The sequence below is a fragment of the Hakea prostrata genome, chromosome 11, assembly GCF_041222555.1.
Source record: "Hakea prostrata isolate BN-2017 chromosome 11, UWA_Hpros_2, whole genome shotgun sequence".
NCBI classification, from domain to species: Eukaryota; Viridiplantae; Streptophyta; class Magnoliopsida; order Proteales; family Proteaceae; genus Hakea; species Hakea prostrata.
Window position 1 is genome coordinate 19,638,368 of NC_142610.1, and position 21,493 is coordinate 19,659,860.

Sequence of the window (21,493 nt, forward strand, 5' to 3'; positions counted from 1 at the left end):
AGTACCAACACATGGTTTTCTTATCGATTGTACCATTACAATACAGTAACTGTTTCTAAATGTATAATTGAAGATGGTATAATACCATTTCGATTTTAGGTATTAATTTTCTGTACTGTAGCAATATTGTGTCGGCGTTATGGGATGAAAATCTTCTGCTGTGCCCAGTACAATAGTGCACTTTTTAAAATTGTTCAAAAATTAAGTTTTAAATCTCAGCCTATGATTTGATATAAAGTTGCACTGTCCATGCATGCAAGTCACACCATTAAAGGGCAGCCTAATTTGATATAAAAGTGTACTGTTATGCGGATAACTGTCCACAACAAAAGAGATTTTTTCCTGTACAATATTGATACCATACCATTTTATATCCTCAATGTAACCACATGGCCACATCGAATGTGAGAGATCATGTCTTTACCAAAACTTCAAATCAATCTCAATACCTTTCTTGGGGGATCGTATCAAAATAGAAGTTAGCGACGGAAACGATCTTCCACAAATTTTCCGCCGCTTAAACAAAAACTCGTGACAAACTCTTTGCCTTCATTTTAGCGACACAACCCGAACCGGTGAAAACATTTTCGAAGTTGGACCACATTTTTTCAGTGTTTAGCGACGGATACCAGTTTCCGTCGCATAATGGGAAAAAGTAAGAACTGGCAAGCAAAAGCGCAACAACACTTTAGCGACGTCAGAACCATCCGTTGCAAAAAACAGCTCAAATCTATTAAACGGTTTTCTAGCTTTAGCGACGGTTACTCAACATAAGGCGATGTACTAGGCATATCGTTTCCGTCCCTAATGCAATATAAGGGCCAATGAACGTGTCCGTTTCCGTCGCGTAAATGTACAGCAAGAATTCATTAGCTTTAGCGACCCCCAAAACCTAAACGACGGAAGAAACCATCCGTCGACAAAACACAATACGGCCATGACTACTTTACGTGGATTTAGCGACGGTTACTCGACATAAAGCGCAGAACCGTCCCTAATACAGCATAAATGGTCACTGGCCTAACCCTTTTCCGTCCCTAATGTAATGAAAGTATCGTGTGCTCTTATTGATATCCGTCCCTTATGGAACTCAAACGTCGTGAAAGAGGAATGACTGCCGATCCCCAGCTTTGGTCCCTAATGTAGCATTAAGCCCATATTCCATTTCTCTTGTTGGGTCTCATATTTTCCTTGGTTCAGGGATCTTAATTGGGCCTAGTTTTCCACATTACAGAAGGATTTCGGAAAGAGGATTTTTTTCCTTCTGTATGTGTGGTGGTTATAGGGTGGGGCAAAATGACTAACACCATCCAAGAGTTCCCAAGAAATCTTGATTTCATCATGTATCAGATGATTCCTTTCCCTGGTCAGGAACTGGCTTGATTCCATTATTATAGATATGCAAGTAAATCAATAACTACTAAACTGGGCATTAACAAAGCTTAAAATAGTTGGGGGACTGCTTCCTGGAACTTCCCACATCACATTATGTTTGCCCGAGAGTGAAGGCTGAAGAAACCAGCATGGAAGTCTTTATCTTCCCTTGTTTCAATGCAAATTCACAAATTCAGAACAGTCTAACTTTCTTTTCTTCTGCTGCTATGCCCAAAAAGAGCTGTTTTAGACAAATTGTAGCTGAGCAAAAGTCACCACTACAAACCAAGAAAAATCTGATCCAGACTACCCCTTTAGGTAACTGATTATTTGCCCTGTTTAACAATTATATCAAAAGGTGGATTTCTTCTCATCTGTAGAATCTGGCTTCCCCTCATTCAAATAGTCAATATTTGAGGACCTGAATAGTTTGGTCAGATTAAGGCTTTCAGACTCACTCAGCATGTTATCAAAGATTTACCTGATTCCTCATCGAAATCATATTGGATATTACAGAAAAGTATTCACCTTTGTTCTCTGATAACTTTGCCCTTATTTTCTTTCATTTTGAACGACAGGAAAAATTCGCCATAAAAAACCAATGCAACCATAGTTAACTCAATCCAAAAACCTTGTTTCTGAAAGATGTAAAGAATGTTTGGGGTATGATCGAAGAAATAAAACACAAACCATTGTTCCTAACAATAAACAGTCTGATCTGCCAGCTTTCTTCTGTGCCTTCAGATCTCAGGGGGTCCACACAGTTGTCTAAAAAGGTACAAACCATTCTCAATAAAGACTCCTCAACTTAAAAGTGAACGCAAAACCTCAGGTATCATCAACCTGTGAGTGAAACACGAAGCTTGGGAATGTAGTCGTGATGTCCCTATTCAGAGAGAGGGGAAAAAGAAGTCAGTGTCAATGGCAATGGTGATACATGTGACAAGCTAATAGTTTACAGTTTCACAAGAACTTCCTACATAATTATTGGGTATCTGCATACGTAGTATCTGCATACGTAGTAAGATCAGCCAAGGCTCAAAAAGACAAGAAGGCTAAAGCAGGATTGGACAGACTTCACTTGTAGTTAGGGTATTATTCTATGGTATTACTGTCCCATGAGCATTAGGGTTAGGTGGTTACTTGCCCTTGATCTGTTCCTTTTGTGGGACTAGATGTTTAAGCAGCTTATAATTTCATCAAACTTGTTCTCACACCCAAAAAAGGAATCCTCAACTCAGTAAACAGGCTTCTCATGGGACTTATAATGGGTATTTCACAATGGATACACCTGTTTCATTACTCCTTGGTCCACAGAGATTTTAGGCTGTAAAATCCATAGATTTTGAAAAACTATTTGAGAAGATACAAGTATCACGGAAATCTTTATTCATCCAAAAAAAAAAGTATCACGGAAATCAAAATTCAATAGTCAGTCATCACAATTCCCTTAATGAATAGAAACTACCTAGGACTAATCATAATCAAAGTGCTGCTTTTATCTAGGAAAAGATTGTCAACAATATCCACAAAGAGAAAGTTGCTTGATGAGATTAGGGTGTGCAATACAGGCCACCAAATGGATTGTTAGGGGAAAATGAAACAAGAGTTCTGTAGCCAACTACCAACCTCAATTGGTTGGAAAAGGTTAAACTAGATCTCGTCATCCATACAGAAATAAAATATCTAGTCTCCCTTCTGTGTTTCAGTATTGCACAATTCTGTCTCCTCCATATATATTCCTCTCAAGCTTGAATGTGAAACTAAATATCTATGCAGATCAAGATATAGCTTCTAACCAACGAAAAATGAAATGCATCATAACTTAAATAAGACACCTATTGGATGAACAATCTCAAACAAACTATGCAGAATAGAAAATACCACTCAACTAATGCCCGTAAAGAAATGAAAAAGATTCATATTACTAAGACAGTCTCTTACTTGAGGTATTGAAGAGTCATATTCTTCAAAAGAGATGGATGTCGCAAAACAAGACTACGCCACTCTTCCTTGTCAATTTTTCCATCATGTTTTGTGTCAGCCTCCTCAAAGGTCTGTAAAAGATCATGCACTGATGTCAAAAAGCTAGCATATTTAGGCTCTACAAACATGAAACACATTCCATACTTGAATTAAGGATAACCAGACTTGGAGTTATAAATTCTCATAACTCCCTGCTTGAGGCTATAATTTTAACATAATAATGGAATTTCTGGTTACATCTAAACTAGATTAAGTCGAATCTAAAAGAAAATGCGAAGATCCAGTCTTTTGGAGGCATTTCGGGCAGATGGCTAAAGGGAGATAGGTTATGAAAAGTGCAAGTGGTGCATCAATGAAGTAGATAAGGTCCATGGACCATAAGATAGAAATCAGGGTATTTGTGAGGCATGTAAGGCATGAACCTTATTCATACAAGCTTCCTGAGCTTCATTAAACCCATAATGCTGGGCTTATATTTGAATACAAATACAATGTTCATACATATATGCATTGTGGTCACCAAGTTGAGAATGGGTAAGGGGGCCATGAAATTGTATACATCTTGTAGAACTCCAATTAATTTATGAAACAATTAGATGTCATTGTTGCTCCTATGGGATTCATGATCAGATCTACGACGGTTAAAGTCTTGTAATTCCAAAAATGTGAAAGCTATACACAAATTGTGGTGCTCTAGCAAATCATGAAGCCACAAGGATTGGAGATATGTTTAGGATTCACGTAGGGATTGGCAATGCCAATACTGTCACATAGAAGCCTGAGGCCTTTATTCAACAGATAGAGGTAGACTTATCTTTTGGATGGAGTTATGTGACAGTGGAAGGTATTTCTGCCATTTTCGTCCCTAGCCTTCAACGCCAGGATTGGACCATGATCAATCTCATTAGAAAGGCAAGGACCTAGGGGTGTGAGGCAAATATTTCTCTTCAAAATGAGATCTGCAAACTCCATCACAGATGAGTTTGATTTTCTTGTTCTCCCTTTCTTTTTCCTCTTTTTTTTTTTTTTTTTTTTGGGGGGGGGGGAGGGGAATGTTTCACTATCATCATCCAACATATCCATACTTTTTTTAAATTCAGAATAAAAATCAATCTCAAAGTTGGTAATCAAATCATTAGGAAAATCCAAAGACTCCTCAAGCATATTGATCTCTTCTTCTATATGTGGTTGCTTCTCTATCCTGAACATATTAAACTCCACAATTTGATTTCCGAAAGACAACCGTAAGAGGTCATTCCGACAATTGATTAATGCATTACTAGTAGCCAAAAATGGTCTTCCTAGAATTATTGGGATTATTTCAATCTCATTAGAAAGCAAGGACCTAAGGGTGTGAGGCAAATATTTCTCTTCGAGATGAGATCTGCAAACTCCATCACAGATAAGTTTGATTTTCTTGTTCTCCCTTTCTTTTTCCTCTTTTTTTTTTTTTTTTTTTTTTTTTTGGGGGGGGGGGGGTTTGATGTTGTAGATAAAATATTTGTCGACAGACCATTACCCTTTCGACCAGTCCTGTGGTGGGTTTAGCCTTCTGTTCTTGTACCATTACTTTCCTTCTTACTACTTTGAGGTAATCTTTTACCCTATAAAGCTTGTATTCTATACTACATGTTCCTTGGACAAGGATTAAAAAACACCAAACACTAAAATATGCTCTTCCATCAAGAACATACACATATTAATCTCTCCTGCATATACATAAAAAAATCATGCAATTAGATTATAGATGCCCAATGGGGTTTATGTTCCTTACCCTGATGCAAATATGAATCTGTACAAATGGAAAAAGCCTTTAAATCAAGCTCTTTATGGAAGGTTCAATTAAAAACCATAAAATTGGTCATCTGAATGTCTTATAAGTAAAATCTTACATTAGAGGAGACATACAAAAGGACAGACACGAAAGATGTGCACAAATAGAATAATATATAGGACCAAGGCTAGATATATAAATTAAACAAGAAAACTGATTCAGATGAAATGATTACCTTGTCAATGATACTTTCTATTACATCATCTGAAAGATTCATGCCAGATTCAGCAAGTGTAGCCACTACCATTTGCTTCACCTATATAGACAAGTTGGAACAGTCAAAACTACTGGAGATGTCCAAAATAGAGTGCCAAATTTTTTATCTTTTAAGGATATACAAAAGTATTAGTTTGTGAGGAGGATATTAAGAAAAGATGGGAAACCTATTTCTCTAGTTTACTAAATGAGCATTCGTCAAGCACTTATGTTTCGAACGATTACACTTTTCACCAAGGCACCAATGTCTGAACTTATATACGTAGAATTTCAATGTCCAAAGTAAATGAAGCTTTAAGGAGGATGAAACTCGGCAAGACACAAGGTCCTGATGAAATCCCAATTGAAGTATGGAAGAGCTTAGGAACCCATGGACTAGTTTGGTTGACTAAGTTGTTTAATAAGATTATGAGCACAAGGAAAATGCCAGATGATTGGAGGAGAAGTGTTGTGGTTCCAATTTACAAAAATAAATGAGATATTCAAAGTTATAATAACTATAGGGGCATTAAATTGATGAGCCATACGATGAAATTATGGGAGAGAATAATTGAAACCCGTTTGAGACACTTAACTACAGTTACGAGAGAACCAATTTGGGTTTATGCCGGGAAGATCTACAACGGAGGCTAGTTACTTAATTAAGAGACTTATGGAAAGATATAGAGAATGTTGGAAAGATCTTCATATGGTATTTATTGACCTAGAAAAAGCTTATGATAGAGTCCCTAGAGCGTTACCAACGGGGGTTGGTCCAAGTGGTAAGCAACTTAGTCCGCTTAAGCAAGGTTCCGGTATCGAAACCTTGTGGATGCAAAAAATTCCCGCTGGGAGACTCACCCACCACAGCCAGGTGTGCAACCCGGTCGAACACCGGATTAGTCAGGGCAAAGCCTTGGAATCGGGGTTGGCAAAAAAAAAAAGAGTCCCTAGAGCGTTAATTTGGCAAGTACTAGAGAAAAGAAGTGTTGCAAGTAAATATATAGATTAGTTAAGGATATGTATGATGATTCGGTGACTAGTGTTAGAACAGTGGGGGGACAAAGTAATGAATTCCCGATAACAGTTGGGCTACATCAAGGGTCAACTTTAAGCCCATATCTATTTGCACTGGTAATGGATGAATTAACCAAAGACATTCAAGATGAGGTCCCCTGGTGTATGCTTTTTGCGGATGATATTGTGTTGATTGATGAGACCAAAGTGGGGATTAATACCAAATTAGAATCATGGAGATTAGCTTTGGAATCAAAAGGCTTTAAACTTAGTAGATTGAAGACAGAATATTTAGTTTGTAACTTTAGTCATGATCAGGCAGATGATGAGGTGGGGATACTTGATGATAAAGAGATTCCTCAGAGTGATTGTTTTAGGTACCTAGGTTCAATCATAAGTAAAAGAGGTGATTTAGAAGATGAGGTTTCCCAAAGAATTAAAATAGGGTGGATGAAGTGGAGAGGTGCGTTCGGGGTCTTATGTGATTAGCATATTCCATTAAAGCTTAAAGGAAAATTTTATAGGACCGTTGTTCGACCAGCTATGATGTACGGTGCAGAGTGTTGGGCTGTTAAAAAGAATCATATAGATAAACTCAGTATAGCAGAAATGAGGATGCTAAGATGGATGAGTGGCAAAACTATAATGGATAAGATAAGAAACGATCATATTAGAGTTGGTTTGGGAGTTGCTCCCATAAGTGATAAGCTTAGAGAAAGTCGTTTGAGGTGGGACGGCCACATTCAACGGAGACCTATAAATGCTCCTGTATGGAGAAGTGATATAATCCATATTGAAGGAACTAAAAGAGCTAGGGGTAGACCTAAGATAACCTTAGGAGAAGTGGTGAGAAAGGATATGTATAGCTTAGGCCTTGTATCTAGCATGGCCTCGAACATAATTGATTGGAGGGCAAGAATCCATGTAGCCGACCCCATTTAGTTGGGACAAGGCCTATTGTTGTTGTTGTGGTTGTAAGGATATACAAAAGTGAAACATTGCTAGAATTTTCTAATAAACTTCCAAATCTATAGGAGGTTTTATGTAATAAAAAAAGACAAGTGCGAATCGAACTGTCTACAGTTAGAAATTGTTTACTTTAAAACCCTTTATCACCCTACCTTTAACATTTTCATCGCCAATGCCCATTGGAATGTTCCAGGGGGAAGGAAAATAAAATGAAAACAAAAAATTGAAAAGAATTAGCACACTTGTTAAGGAAGGAGTAAACTACCTTTTTTGGGAAGTGCAACTACCATACACTCTTTGTCACCAACAAAATCATTATATGTATAAACACCAGAGAAAGAAATAACTGCACCCCTTTTTTTTGTGTGTGTGGAGGAGTGCACTAACCATATTTAAGAGACAGAAGAATAAACCATCAAACTATTTAGCACAAGTGTGTCGAACTAGTTGAACCAGGATTAGTTTATTCAGCTTTCACACAAGTAATCTAACAATGCCAACTGACCTGCATTAGATCTCAACTGTTAATTGAAATTTCTAGCAACTAAGAAAGTTACCTCTTGTCTCTCAATGAATCCTTGCTGTTTGAGATCATATAGTTGAAAAGAAACTGCAAAGGAACGGTGAGTAGTTAGGGACCCACTTTTTTCAGGATTGAATTTAAACTGACAATCCAGTAACCTTCCATAGTTATATCAGTTCTGAAACCACAATCATATAATTCTCTTCACATGTCAATTAACATAAATAATTCAATAATATATAAATTCTAGGGAAAAGAATTTATCCGATTGTTAAGAAAGGAGTAAACTACCTCCCTCTGGAAAGCGCAACTACTATACAATCTTCGTCACCAACAAAATCATTATGTATAAATAGGGGCAGGCCTTGGCAATCTGGTCAGTGGATCACAGTTGTAGCCTGAGGTCAAGGTTATCAAAACATCCTCTCAGGCTGTGTAGGAAAAATGTCCCTCCAGACTCAGCTTGTGCAGAAGCCTTCAGGACCAGGTTCACCCCTTTTTTTTTAAATAAATCCTAGTACACTTATTAGAATCTAAGCTAAGTAAAATATAAATCAGCTCAGTGGTGTGCAACTCACATTCAATCTTATCATCAATTGGTGCATTGGGGTGGAAGACCGACAGAGCACGTGCGAACTCCTCAAAACCTAATATTCCATTGTGTTTTGTATCAAACAAATCAAACACCTGCATAATTTGAATGACACTGCAGTCATCATGTGGAATTCCCTGGAACTTTACATATAGTAATCAGAGTAAGTTTATCAAAATTGGCACAAAACCTCCCTTTTCCTCCCAACCCGAAAATAAAAGAGTTGGTTCCAACTAAAACAGATTTTCTCATATATTGAATTGTTTGAGGCACAAATTTAGTGGACATGTTATACAGATCACCTGACCATGTCTCAGATTTCAGACCGATCTGATCTCTCCACACACTATTTCTGTTTGGTACTTGTTGCTATGTAGGAATTGCCAAAATAATTATTGGGGAAGAAGGGAGGATGCCTTAAGCATATACATACATATATGATCCCCAAATTTGACATGTGGCCTATCCAGGTCAATTCTCATCTATCCAATGATCAGAATGACAACTAAATAGTCCACGTGGCAATAGTACCTGTCTCAGTTGGAATGCTTTCAACTGTTCTCCAGTTGGCTACATTTTCAACAAAGTGGGGGCGTGGAAGAAGAAAAATAAGTGAATGAATAAGAAAAGAAGAGAAATATACACAGCCCAAAAAAGAAAGAAAGAAAGAAAGGGGGGGGGGGAAACAGCAGCATTTCCACTCTAACATGAGACTCCTAAAGGGGAAACTGAGGAGAAAAAGAGAAGCAGAATGAACCATGGTCATGTGGAAATGGATAAGCGACAAGAAAACTGCATGATAAAGTTGAAAAGAGTACCCGATCAGCAAATAAGCTTTCTTTTTGTTTGTCTTGAACAAAGCTAACTGAAACTCTTCCTGTGATTGTTTGCAATCAAAATATTATGATAGGATAAATTTAGAAAGAAAAAACTCAACAGTTCATTAGGCATGTGGAAAACATAAAGGAATTTTCAGTCTCACCAAGATGAATACACTACAAGGCAATTCCTGATTCAATTATAAAACAGAATAATACTAAGGAAGTCATACCTTATTGATCAGCCCATCGTCAATTACAGCACTGCTGATCTTCTTGAATAGCTCATACAAAGCCTCAATTTCACTTACACTAACTGTAGTAAAATCAGGGAGGGTAGAAAACAACAGGATTACAATCTTAATAATGAAAATTCGTTTGCTAGTTGTTTTAACAGCACAGAAGGATAACCGACTAAAACAAAGAAAGAAATGGAGAAATTGAATTGAGTAGATGAATCACCATTCATGATAATGACTTATACTGATCTATAACTTGAGCAAAAGAAAACTTCAGAAATACAACCAAAAAAAATCAGCAAACTTTAGTCTAAAGAAGGGGCTGACTTTATTCAGAGAAGGGATAAACTTATCAAGAAGTAGGAATGAAAAAAACTAAATAATGTATGGACAGCATTTTGTCTGGTAAGACATAGCAGGTCCTGAGTGAAGCTGCAACAACAATTCTAGGGAAATGAAATAATGAATAATACATGGACAGCATGTTGTCTGGTAAGACACAGCAGGTCCTGGGTGAAGCTGCAACAACAATTCTAGGCATGCTAATTACTGCCAGTTTCAAAAGAGAAATTAATCCCCTATATGAACATTTCACAACCAACCCGCTGCTCCTTTCCTGAAGAACAGGGGGTACAACTTCTGCAAAGGAGAGAAGATACATACAAACTGTCACCCTCGCAAGAAGTTCTGGATCTACAAGGCCCTCTTGTTTCTCACAACACCCCAGCAGGCTAGCAAATAGATGCTTAAATCCGTCTAGGCACTGCAACATGATAGTCTTCGCATATCAACACATCCATATCTGTTGGTAAGAAAATAGAACTTTGTTCAGATCACTCAAAACATGACATCCCGGAATTGATTAAAATGTTTATTACCCAGCCACAGCAGGGGATCATAGACTTGAAGAATGAACTCAAGAACTAAGCTATTACTGACTAAAACGTTCATTGTCTACAACTAAAAATGAGACTTCCCAATATTTCAGGCTCAAAAGATTACCAGTTTTTGACAGCTTTAGAGATCATTTGATTCCCTTCCATTTGTTCTATGCGCATGGGGAGTAACAATTAAGGGAACTATTTCAGCCTTCCGAAACAAGAAGGAATAAATTTAGAATAAAATTCCAGCCACAGACGGAACCTGATGATGTGCATAAATAAACGTAATTTACCGCATAATGCTGCAAAAAAGGTGACGCAAGAGTAAGATACACAATCCATCCTCAAAAGAACATATAATTCAAACTTCGATTTGATAATTATTTACTTTTTACAAAGGAGAAATCTCTTCAAACGTCTGTTGATAGGTGTTAGATGTACCGGTAATGATGATTAAACGTCTCAGATCTCTGGTTGGATGAGCTTGATATATGGCAGCTGAAAGGTGTAAATTCCTCTTATCATAATCGATTTCTTCCATAATTCCGTTCCAGTAATACAAGTTTTACACGAAATGGAGAAACTAATCTAATCAAAACGAATGATAAACAACACCTGAAAAGAACCAGAAGAGTCTCAAAATTGAATTCTAACATACCTGTGCCTTCCATCAATCACCGGAGAAAAATCAGGCCAAGACCATGGAGATTACACAGAGAGAATATGCAACACCTAGGTTTTCTTCTCATGAAAAGACAGAAAAGATTTGTACTTTTCTAAGGCTTTTTGAATTGGATCGGAGTTTTACTCAATTTGGAATTGAAATTTGTAAGAAAAAATTTCGTCTAAAGAGAATCCACGGTGGATATGAGCGGAAGAGGAAGAGAGAGAAATCAAAATTTCTGCAACATGTTTCGCTGTATTTATTTGTTTTTTTATTTCTGAAATTTGCAGCGAAAATGATAGCGATAATTACTCGCTATAAATGATACATAAAATATTTAACATGAAAGACGTTGATGGGTAACAGCGCTGCATGTAAGAATGGTGAGCTTTACTTTACCCAAAAAAAAATGGTGAGTCGCGGCTAAAATACGCGTTGGTGCACAATAATCCCAAAATAAATTTCTTTTCCTTTTGCGTAGGTCACATGTTCGAACCTTATAAGTTTCTGGTCATATGGCCTCTTCTAGGTTAAACTCCAACCACTAATACTTTTTTTTTTTTTTTTTTTGGTAGAAACGTCTAATACTCTTTTTTTTTTTTTTTCCTCAAAAAAGATAATTAATTATTATTAATAGATTAGATTACACGGTACCTGCCATAAAGGGAGAAAATTCTTGACCACCTGCTGCTACTCACACTCAAAATTACAAGTTACTCATAATTACATTTTCAGTTCAGTAAAGGTGTAAAATTACCAAAAGGGGCTTATTATAGTATAATGAAGTTAAGTAGAGGTGTAAAATTACCAAAATGGGCTTATTATAGTATAATGATGTAAAATGACCAAGTGGCTTTGTTAAAGTATAATAACCAATCTAACCCTATTTTAATTTTCTCACAGTCAACCCTTAGTTTGGTGTCAAGCTATTTGGCTATGGCTAAAATAAGCTGTGTTTTGAATGTATTTTAATTGATTTTGTGTACTTACGAAAGATAAAAAGAGGTACCGTAAAAGATGTGTTCAGTTTAAAGGATTGTGTCACAATCATTGAATATTTACTTAGTATGCATTTGGTAACATTTCCGTTATAAGAGACCAGTCTTTATGCAAAACCATTTTTTTAGTGTTTCTATGCTAAAAAACCGTTATTTGATTGGAAATGGACGTTAGATAAATCCGTTTTAATAATATTTTCGAACACTATTAGAATAAGTCTGTGTTTGTTAAATTCGTTTTAAGATTTCAATGGAGACCTATTTTATTTCCGTTTCTGTTAACATCTTTTTTATGTATTGCAAAAGGCATTCTTCAGACCACTTTTTTGATAGGTCCATTCTAAAAGAACAGAAGAGCGAATATTTTAAGTTTTAACAGATGCCTCTAATCCGTTATATTGTTTCCAAAGAACAGAAGAATACCAAAAACGTTTTCAAATATTTTTACCAAACACACCCTTACATTCCCAAAGAACACAACAATATAAATGACTCACTGGCTCAAAGCACTCCCTTGTTCGAGTAGGATTGAGCGGGATCCATCTTCTCCATCGTTGTTTGAGCCATAAGCATGTTTTACTTTTAATGAATAAGTGGTTTTTAAAGTACTCAATTTTTTTTCCTTTTTCCGTCAATGCAGGGTTGGGAGAGTGGTAAGATCCATACTTCTCCATGGAGAGGTCATGGTTTGTTCCAGCATGTCCTATGATGGTATTTTTCAAGCCACCCCCCATCAATGCGGGGGGGAGGTGGTAGATCCCCGGGGAGGAGAGGTAGCTGGCGCAAGCACCCCCGGGTGATGAACCTCGGATAAAAAAAAAAAAAAAAAAAGAATAGTTCTTACCAATTAAAATATTTTTATTATGACAATGCAAATCTACTCGGACACTGAAGTTACACCAAAGTCTTTTTTTAATTAAAAAAGATTCTTACATATGCCTTCGTTGTGGTATTCGAAAAAACGAATTAAACAATGTTTAGTACTAATTTGTTATCAATTAAAGAAAATAATTTGTTATCAATTGAAGAAAAGGCATAACAACGTTTCAATCATAAAAATAACAGTGTATATTTCTATTATTTTTTTATTACCAAAACAGAAGCAATGCAAAATGTCAACCTTTTGAAGTCTCATGCAACGTTCTACAGTGTTTTTCTATTATTTTTTTTAATACCACAACAGAAGCAACTGTAAAATGTCAACCTATTGAAGTTTCGGTGCAACAATCCGCTATTGATATTTATGAAAAAGATGTCTCCCTTGTGATCAAATCAAGTTTCTGATTAACTAGAATTGACAAATCTACCAAAACAGTAACACCAGCATTGGGGTTAAGCTTGAAGGTGTTTGATGAAACGAGAAAATAATTGAACTGGGAAGAAAAATTAAAGAAAAAGAATCACAGGAATAATAAGACTGATAACTCACTAATTGTAAACAAACAGCTTATACAACTCCAATAATCCATGCAAGATGAGTTCAAATACTCTGTAAATATCAGCTACACACTACCTCACAACTTGAACCCCAATAAAGGTTGATCAAGTTTGGAAATGAAAAACAGAAAACCATGGTGCAAAAACAGAGGCACATCATTTTTCGTTTCTGTGCCAACTTCAGCAGATAGCAAGCTCAATGTGAGAATTACCAGATGTTGAAGGACACACTAAAAACCTACTTGAGTGACTACAAATCAAATCATCTTCCTCCAGAAACTAGGTAGGGAAGGCAAATGAAGCATGAAAATAATATCTTGCTCTGTGGTTCCGGGATTTTCGGGTATGAATAAAAAAGAAACAAAGGATTACCTGATCAGAATCCAGCAGCAACTAGGAATATATCGTGGATTAGTCAAATATAAAATGGTAAAGAGAACTGGGTCATTACACATACAACAAAGCTTCAAACCTAAGGCAAATACTGAGATTACCAAACCCTAGAAAGCAAAATTGCAAGTAAAAATACATGGAGTAGAAACCTCATGTAGATTCACCAAAATCAGCTTCTGCCCGGTCATCATAACATGTCATAGAAGTACATGTAACTTGGGATGTACTCTTCAAATGAATCATGTATCGGCATCTGCGATGCTTGCCAAGCATAGCTCATGCAGTTCATTCAGTATCCACTCCTCACCAGTTTGCCCACCCAAGACCAGAACCCTAGCCCCCCCAACCACACATGTGCTGTGACCCCAAGCAAATTTGGGTGGTTGCCCAGGAACATTAAGAATCCTCCATGATGGCTTCTCCTCAGAAGGATCCAGAAGAAAGAGCTGTGAAGGAGAGTGGAGACCAGCAATTGAGCCACCAAATATGATAATTCTTCCGCAAGGCATGCTGACAGCAACATGGTCTAGTCTAGGTGGAGGAGCCACTGCATTCTGGCTGCCCACACCACCACAAACTAGTTGCCTCCACTGTGGTTCATCCTCCTCTAGATCAATTGTGTAAGCCTCACCTGATCTCAAACGTACGTTTCCACTCTTGGCAAGTCCACCAAACATAAGAATTTTAGTCCTTCCATAGACCGAGAGTGAATGTCCCAATCTAGAGGGAGGAGCCCAAGATGTAGGTATCTCCTTCCATACAGGCTTATCTGTCATTAGATCCAACAGATGTGTGTCACTGAGAAGTACTCCCGCGTCTGTGCATCCACCTGAGACCACCAATTTAGAGCCTTCCACAGTACAAGAGCTGTGCCATGATCTGGGAAGGGGAGGAGTTCCACCCAGAACTTCTTTCCATGTTGGCTGTTGTGCATCCAAGTCTAGAACAAACATATCATTCAGCAACCCCTGCCTCCCACATCCCCCAAAAACCACCAACCAGGAACCATTCACACACGAGAGTGTGTGGCCCCAGCGGCCTGGTGGAGAGGATGTCACAGGCATCCTTCGCCATTCTGGGTTTGCTGCATCAAGGTTGAGAATGAATGTGTCATCCATTGGCTGCATGTTGACCCCTTCTCCTCCAAAAAGTACAAGACGATTACCAGCTGCACACGCACTAAAATTGCAACGTGAAGGCTCAACTGCACCCCCGACGGTTAGCTTCTTCCAACAAACTGCCTCCAGGGTGGTCAGCTCCCTGGCAAGACGTCCCCACCCCACCCTCTTTGTCATTAATTCCAGTGTACCCATGACTTCACTTCCCCATGCATTTTGACAAACCATTTTCCGCACCTGCTCATTCTTTGTAAGTTGGCGAATCCTTCTGCAAACAGACCCAATGGATGCAACATCTCTCGGTGTCAAGCGTGATAAAATATTATATGCTAAGACTTCATCAGATAACTGAAGAATCCCACATACATCAGAGGTTTGGGAATTTTCTGCATATGTGGGTGGATTTCCACTCAACAAATCGCACTGCTGATAGGATGTCTGTTTGAAAACTGGGTAGGATACACGGTTCAGGTCAACCTTTGCTTCAGAGAATGTTTGAATACCAATGACGTGTGTTACAATGCCATCATCCCCATGTATGGGCCTGAGTTGTAGCATGTTCACCAGAGGAGTACCATCCTTCCTGAAATTTAGGATTTCACCATGGAATTCAACCCCTTCCTCAAGACATCTTCGGATTTCAGATACAACCACAGGATCCACCAAAGGATGCCGCCTTCGTGCACGTGGATCTCTGTACTGTAGAAACCGACTGAAAGGAAAGACATCCACATTAGACAAGCATATGTATTGTGTAATATGATTGCAATTATGAGGAACAGAGGAAGACATGATTCATCGTGAATGAAGTGTTAATTTGAACAAAAACACATTTATTCATGAACTGTAAAGTTTCATAATAACCTGCAGATAAATGGGTTGAAAATTGCCGATCTCCACTATCCTTGAAATAAACCAAAACCAACAATCAAAGTTATATGTGGAAAGTGAACACCTCTGTTTTCAGATAAATTAAATCAGCATGGTTCTAACAAATTAAACAGTATGTCTTAATGCTTTATTGACCCCCATATCCATCATTTAAAGGATCGGGCCACTTGAACAAAGAATTGTACACAGTTAGACCCTGTTGCCAAGCTCTTCAGACTACCCATCAGAATATGGCTCAAAGTCTTTATTTCCAGATAGGAAACTGGTATAGTGGTCAAAAGGCATCAACTTTAGGTCAAGTGTATTAGAAAGGCATAAACCGATAAAGAATACACTCTCTTGCAATCCTGGAAGAGACTTGTCTTCCTATGGGAGATTCTCTTATGACGCCATTTCCGAGCAATAAACAGAAACATTGGACAAAACTATAGCAACAGAATCAACTCCAAAAGGCCCAAGACTTACAAGGAACAAAAGAAATCTATACTTGCATTAACAGAGCCATTCCTATTTGCAAACAAGTATTAAATTTCTCCACATACTTCATAATCGGCTCCTTTCTTACATTTTCTCCTTATGGACCAACAGGCTATTGTCTAGTGTTGGTTAACTATAAGACAAAGATGAGTACATGCTTATTTGATGCTCTGGTTGACAAGATTGTTGTTGTTGTTGATGGTATTAGCATACAGAACCAGCCAGAAAAGGAAAAGAGAATGGTATTAGCATCAATTCAAGCAATATTGTCATTGTTAACATTGCATTACTTTTCCATACTTGCTTTATGTTGAAAATAAACATCCTATCATCAAGAATCACAAGGCTGCACTTTTTCATTCTTTTAAAGAAATACTCGGCTAAACCAAGCCTGATCATAATTCCCTGGGTCCTGATTCACAACACTGTTCTACCAACTTTACCTAAGGCCTTATCAGATGTCAACATATAAGCAGTCAAGTATCCTCCTCCACTTCAATCCAAGTTAACTTCAGATTCTAATTGTAATTAACAGGGAAAGAAATGCATAGTAGCAGGAATATCTATGTCTCTTTAGCTTCTCATCCTTGACAAAATTAGCTGGGAGATGGTGAAACGGATACCAATTCACCAAAGAGCACCATTTGATATAAAGATGGCAAGCTATACAGAAATGTCGTATTCTTCTAAAAGGTATAATTTAAAGAAAGGCAGAATATTTTCCCCAAGGAGATTTTTTAACTAAAAGTAACTTTACTTTCGAATATCCGAGGTTTGCAATAAAACTCTTTTAAGTCTTTCCTGTATTCAAGGCCAAAATTATTATCTTCAGGACCAGATGCGACAGCAGTGTTCTGCATCAGGGAGCTGATAGCTAATTCCAGATCATCCAACACATGGTGGGCCCTCAGCCATAAATGGAGTGCTTTCAACTAATACAACCCTTGAAATTCTCTAATTATTTTGCAATAAACAAAAGTGAGAAATGAATCATTTTGACATGTGGCAAAATAAAGTTGAGCCCAAACTTGCAACATGAGAATTTGTTATGTGATAAAAAGTAGTAGTTTCAGGGTCGCCACTTAACTCATTGACACTTGAATTCCGCTACATGAAGGCAAGATTTGCCATTTAGGTAATCTAAATCTATCATTTTCTCATTTTATCATACTATGGCAATAGCACGAAAGAAGGCTAGTTGACGCACAGATCAGAAGAGAGGTAGAGATATACAACAATGATATCTAACATCTTGGACTTGACACTCAAAATTCTTGCACACATTGCCCACATTGAATAGTCAGCTTTATGAAGAAATGGCTTAACAGCAGAAAATGGGATGTGGCTAATCAAGGCTTCTCTACCCTATCTATGCAGTCGGTGATATTGCCACTGGCCAACTATTAATGTACCCAAATAGAACAGACATCAAGGTAAAGCTTCCTCTACCAGCCTTGCAAAGCACCCTCTGGCTAAACATGATTATTGACTATATATCAACAAAAGGTCATTCATGAATAACTCATTACACATACAGATTAAACAATTGTACTTCAACTTGAGAACAAAGTTCAGTTTTTCAATTTCAATTCGCTTAGTAGAAAGCAACACCGAGAGTATTTGAATAACTTTTTTTTTTTTCGGGGGGGGGGGGGAAGAAAAACTCATCCATTTCTATAAAAATATATGGCCAGAAAACCATGTAGGTGAAAGAACAAGTAGAAAAATGTATTTGCAGGAAAAGCTGAAAAAAATTCACAATTGTAAGTTCCCAAGAATAGAAACCACAGTGAGTTTTAACTTTAGTATAGAAATAGGTCACATATAATGTCTAAGCTCTTACAATTCATACTCGAAAACATAACAGAGAGCCTTCTTGCCAATTACATCAAAGAACTACTTACGATGCTCAACAACGTGTCTCGAAATTCAAGCTTCAACACAGACTTAACAATCAAAACCTAAGTAACAGAGAGATAACATACCCAGATACAAACAAAATCTAAACAAGCATAATTGAATTGAAAAAATGAATCAAAGTAAGAGAAATGGGATCTGTAGCTACCAGTTCCGGCCGATGACTTCATCGGCGCGATAGCCAGTGAAGATTTCGAAAACACTGTTGACATATATGATTGGATAATCAGGTTCTAGAGCATCGCAGACCACAAATGCTGTAGGAGACCTGGGATAGAAAAACGATCCAGGAATCAAAGGATTCTCACTCTGATCTTCTTCAGGGTCGCCACATTTAAGCCTTTTTCCAGAGCTCTGACGCTCATCAAAGTCATATTCGTCTTCATCTTCTTCTACTTCTCTATCCATGGTTCTGCTTCTGCCCATAGCTTCTCTCTCTCTGTGTTACTTCCTTAGCGGTTGGTTTCAATAAATCGAAAATGGCCAACACTAACTACTATTCAGACAGTGAAATACCCAGTTTTGTGAACAAATTTACTAAAATACCTGCGCTTGGTAGTAGTGGGCAGTTCGGCATTTTGGTCAAAAACTAGGGGTAAAGGTGAGATAATGTGAGGTGTACTTGATTGACACGTGTCAATAAATATCTTGAAGTCCATAAATATCTTGGTCGGTGGGTATCGGCCACTACTGGGTATTCACGTCATCTTTTTTTTTTTTTCTTTTTTTTTTATTTATGCAAAGCATCCACGTCATCGCTTCATACTGAGAAGATATTTTTGGGCTCTGTTGGAAAAGACTTTGGTGAATCCACATCTCTATCTCTTCAAAATATCTCGATTCATCCAAAAAGGAAAAAATTTCTCAAATATTCGGAAGAAAGAAAAAAACCCTTGAACCCCCTCTGATGCGGATCAATTATACTTTTGGATCCGACTGAGCCTCCTCTTGTATCCGAGATGATGAGTCCTGCAAGAAATGTTAGATGCGGGCAGGCCTGTGTGCAGGGCAACCGCCTCCGATGACAAAGTCAGATGACGAATAGAGTGAGGTCTAGTGTAAAAGCTACATAAGATTATACTCAGTGTGTATTGGATTGCTTACCAAGGAGATGCGTCCCCTATCTTATAATGATTAACTTACCTTATACGTATTTGGTAAGTTAGCCCGACAAGGGCTATTGTTTCTCCTAGGATTATGCTTCTTTGTCGTTGGTCCCATTCAATCAGCTGCTGAGTTGACCTTCTATATCAAGGATGATTGCTATATATGTCGCGTATGTTATGCTTTTGGTCATGGATGATCGGCATCTTTCCCGATTAACTAGCATGTAGAGAAGCCCCATCCGGGTCAGACCCGATCGGGTAGAAATCTTCCGTATCATCCTTCCAATATTCAAAAAGGTATCCACTCCTAAATGTGTAGTAGAGGAAACATTAAAATAAAATCAGACAATATGTACTGGTTTTTCAAAATTGGTATTGAACTTATTTCATATTATGTTTCAGTATTTTGTTTTGTTTTAGTCTAGCGTTGTTTTTTGGGGGGGAAATTATCTAAAGATTTCATAGTATAGTCGACGAGTTTCATGTTTTTGGTTTTTTGTGAAAAGAAAAATCATCATCTCAAAAAGTCTGTCAAATAAAATTACAGAATCCAAGGATTGATATTTTAGTTTATATTTATGATGAATCAACTAAAATGACCGACCTACCCAAGGTATCCGCCCCCAAATAGAAGAACCTTAGAGGAACCTCATGTTGAATCTTGTTAATGAGACACTCTCTTTGCCATAGATGAAGAGAAAGTACCTACTTAAATGAGCATGCTTCATGAGACATATCCAATGAAATGTTCCATGAAAATTCATCTATCTTATATTAAATAAGTGGGGAACGGAGGGAAGTGGGTGGTAACAAATAATTCTTATGATGTGTCCACGACAAAACTCCAAAAATTGAAATCTAATTTTGTCTTTAGGTGTAGAAAAGTCTTTGGGGTGGAAAAAACTCACCATCATAGAATCATTATATTTTTCTTTTGTTGGATAGAGTTGATAATATTCTAACCTCAATATGTGATACCTTCATCCACTCATCCAAACACCTCAGTTAAAGAATCGTTGACATAGAAAAGCTAGACTCAATGTCAATACGACTATTAAAAAAAAAAAAAATGTCAATATGTTCTTCCCTCGAAAAGTGGTGTATCTGAATAATCCTATGATTCGATTCATCCCATCACTCAATTATCCCCAGAAGCGATTCTCCATCATACTCAACCTCAAAAGTAACAAAATGGTGCATAAAAATGACAGATGCACAGCTTCTTTTATTCTTGGTAATGCATGTATGCAATCCACTAAGAAAAGAAAGGGTAAATTAGAACACACTTGGGAGCATGAAGTTTTGACTCAAACACTAACATTGCACTGTGTAAGTGGATTAGAAAATGATCGGATAATGACATTATCTGCATTTAATTATATTTAGACAAGTTTAGATAGAAGGATCTATTTTGATCCCTATATTACTTTGGATGGGTAGGTTAAGTGGACTGTGGACCTATGGGTCAAACTCAATACTGATGCTGCATGGGTAGGCTCTAAATGTAACCTGGGCCTTGTGATTAGAAATTATAATGGGCCCCTTTGGTAGCAGTGTCTATTCTATTCTTGCAGAGTTTTTTAAATTATTGAAGGCGAGGCTTTGGCATTGAGAGAAGGGCTTCTCCTTGGCATTAGTGAAGGTATCGAATATATTGAGGCAGAAGTGGATAATTTGAGTCTAGTGAACGCCATATTGGGCATCTCGGAGACTCCTAGGTGTATTGACCCAATAGTTTGGGATATTAAATATATAGTTTCTAAAGTCCTAGAGTGTAAGTTTGTGTATTCTCTTAGGGAGACTAACAACATTGCTGACTCCTTAGCCAAGAAGGCAATCTCCTTACCAAGTAGGAAAGATTGGCTGGTGTCAACTGCTTGGCTTGCCAAGATGTGTAACTCGGATTATCCTATCTCATTGTCTTTGGAATGAAAGTTAGTTTACCAAAAAAAAAAAGTACTTGGATTGTTATTTTTTAATATAAATACTCATAAATTAGTAATATTTGACTATTTATCAACATCTTTACTATTTCCTAGTGAAGGTTAGAGTTGAAATTTAAGA

At 37.4% G+C, this 21,493-nt stretch overlaps 1 protein-coding gene and 1 pseudogene across 2 annotated transcripts; both read right to left on the reverse strand.

The window, feature by feature from the left end:
• Window positions 1-1,141: 1,141 nt before the first annotated feature.
• On the reverse strand, window positions 1,142-11,432 carry LOC149000676 (calcineurin B-like protein 3; annotated as a pseudogene). The gene is made up of 11 exons (XR_016170843.1): window positions 11,087-11,432; window positions 10,817-10,926; window positions 10,550-10,730; window positions 10,211-10,349; window positions 9,542-9,624; window positions 9,309-9,367; window positions 8,477-8,585; window positions 7,933-7,985; window positions 5,370-5,450; window positions 3,319-3,431; window positions 1,142-2,260 (listed from the first exon to the last, which is right to left on the reverse strand). The product of XR_016170843.1 is annotated as a calcineurin B-like protein 3 (transcript).
• A 2,621-nt stretch (window positions 11,433-14,053) lies between these two features.
• Window positions 14,054-18,788, reverse strand: LOC149000677 (adagio protein 3-like). The gene is made up of 2 exons (XM_089140902.1): window positions 18,472-18,788; window positions 14,054-15,750 (listed from the first exon to the last, which is right to left on the reverse strand). Exons 1-2 carry the CDS (start codon window positions 18,747-18,749, stop codon window positions 14,160-14,162), a joined length of 1,869 nt encoding a protein of 622 aa, XP_088997028.1. The 5' UTR covers window positions 18,750-18,788; the 3' UTR covers window positions 14,054-14,159.
• Between the last annotated feature and the right edge of the window lie 2,705 nt (window positions 18,789-21,493).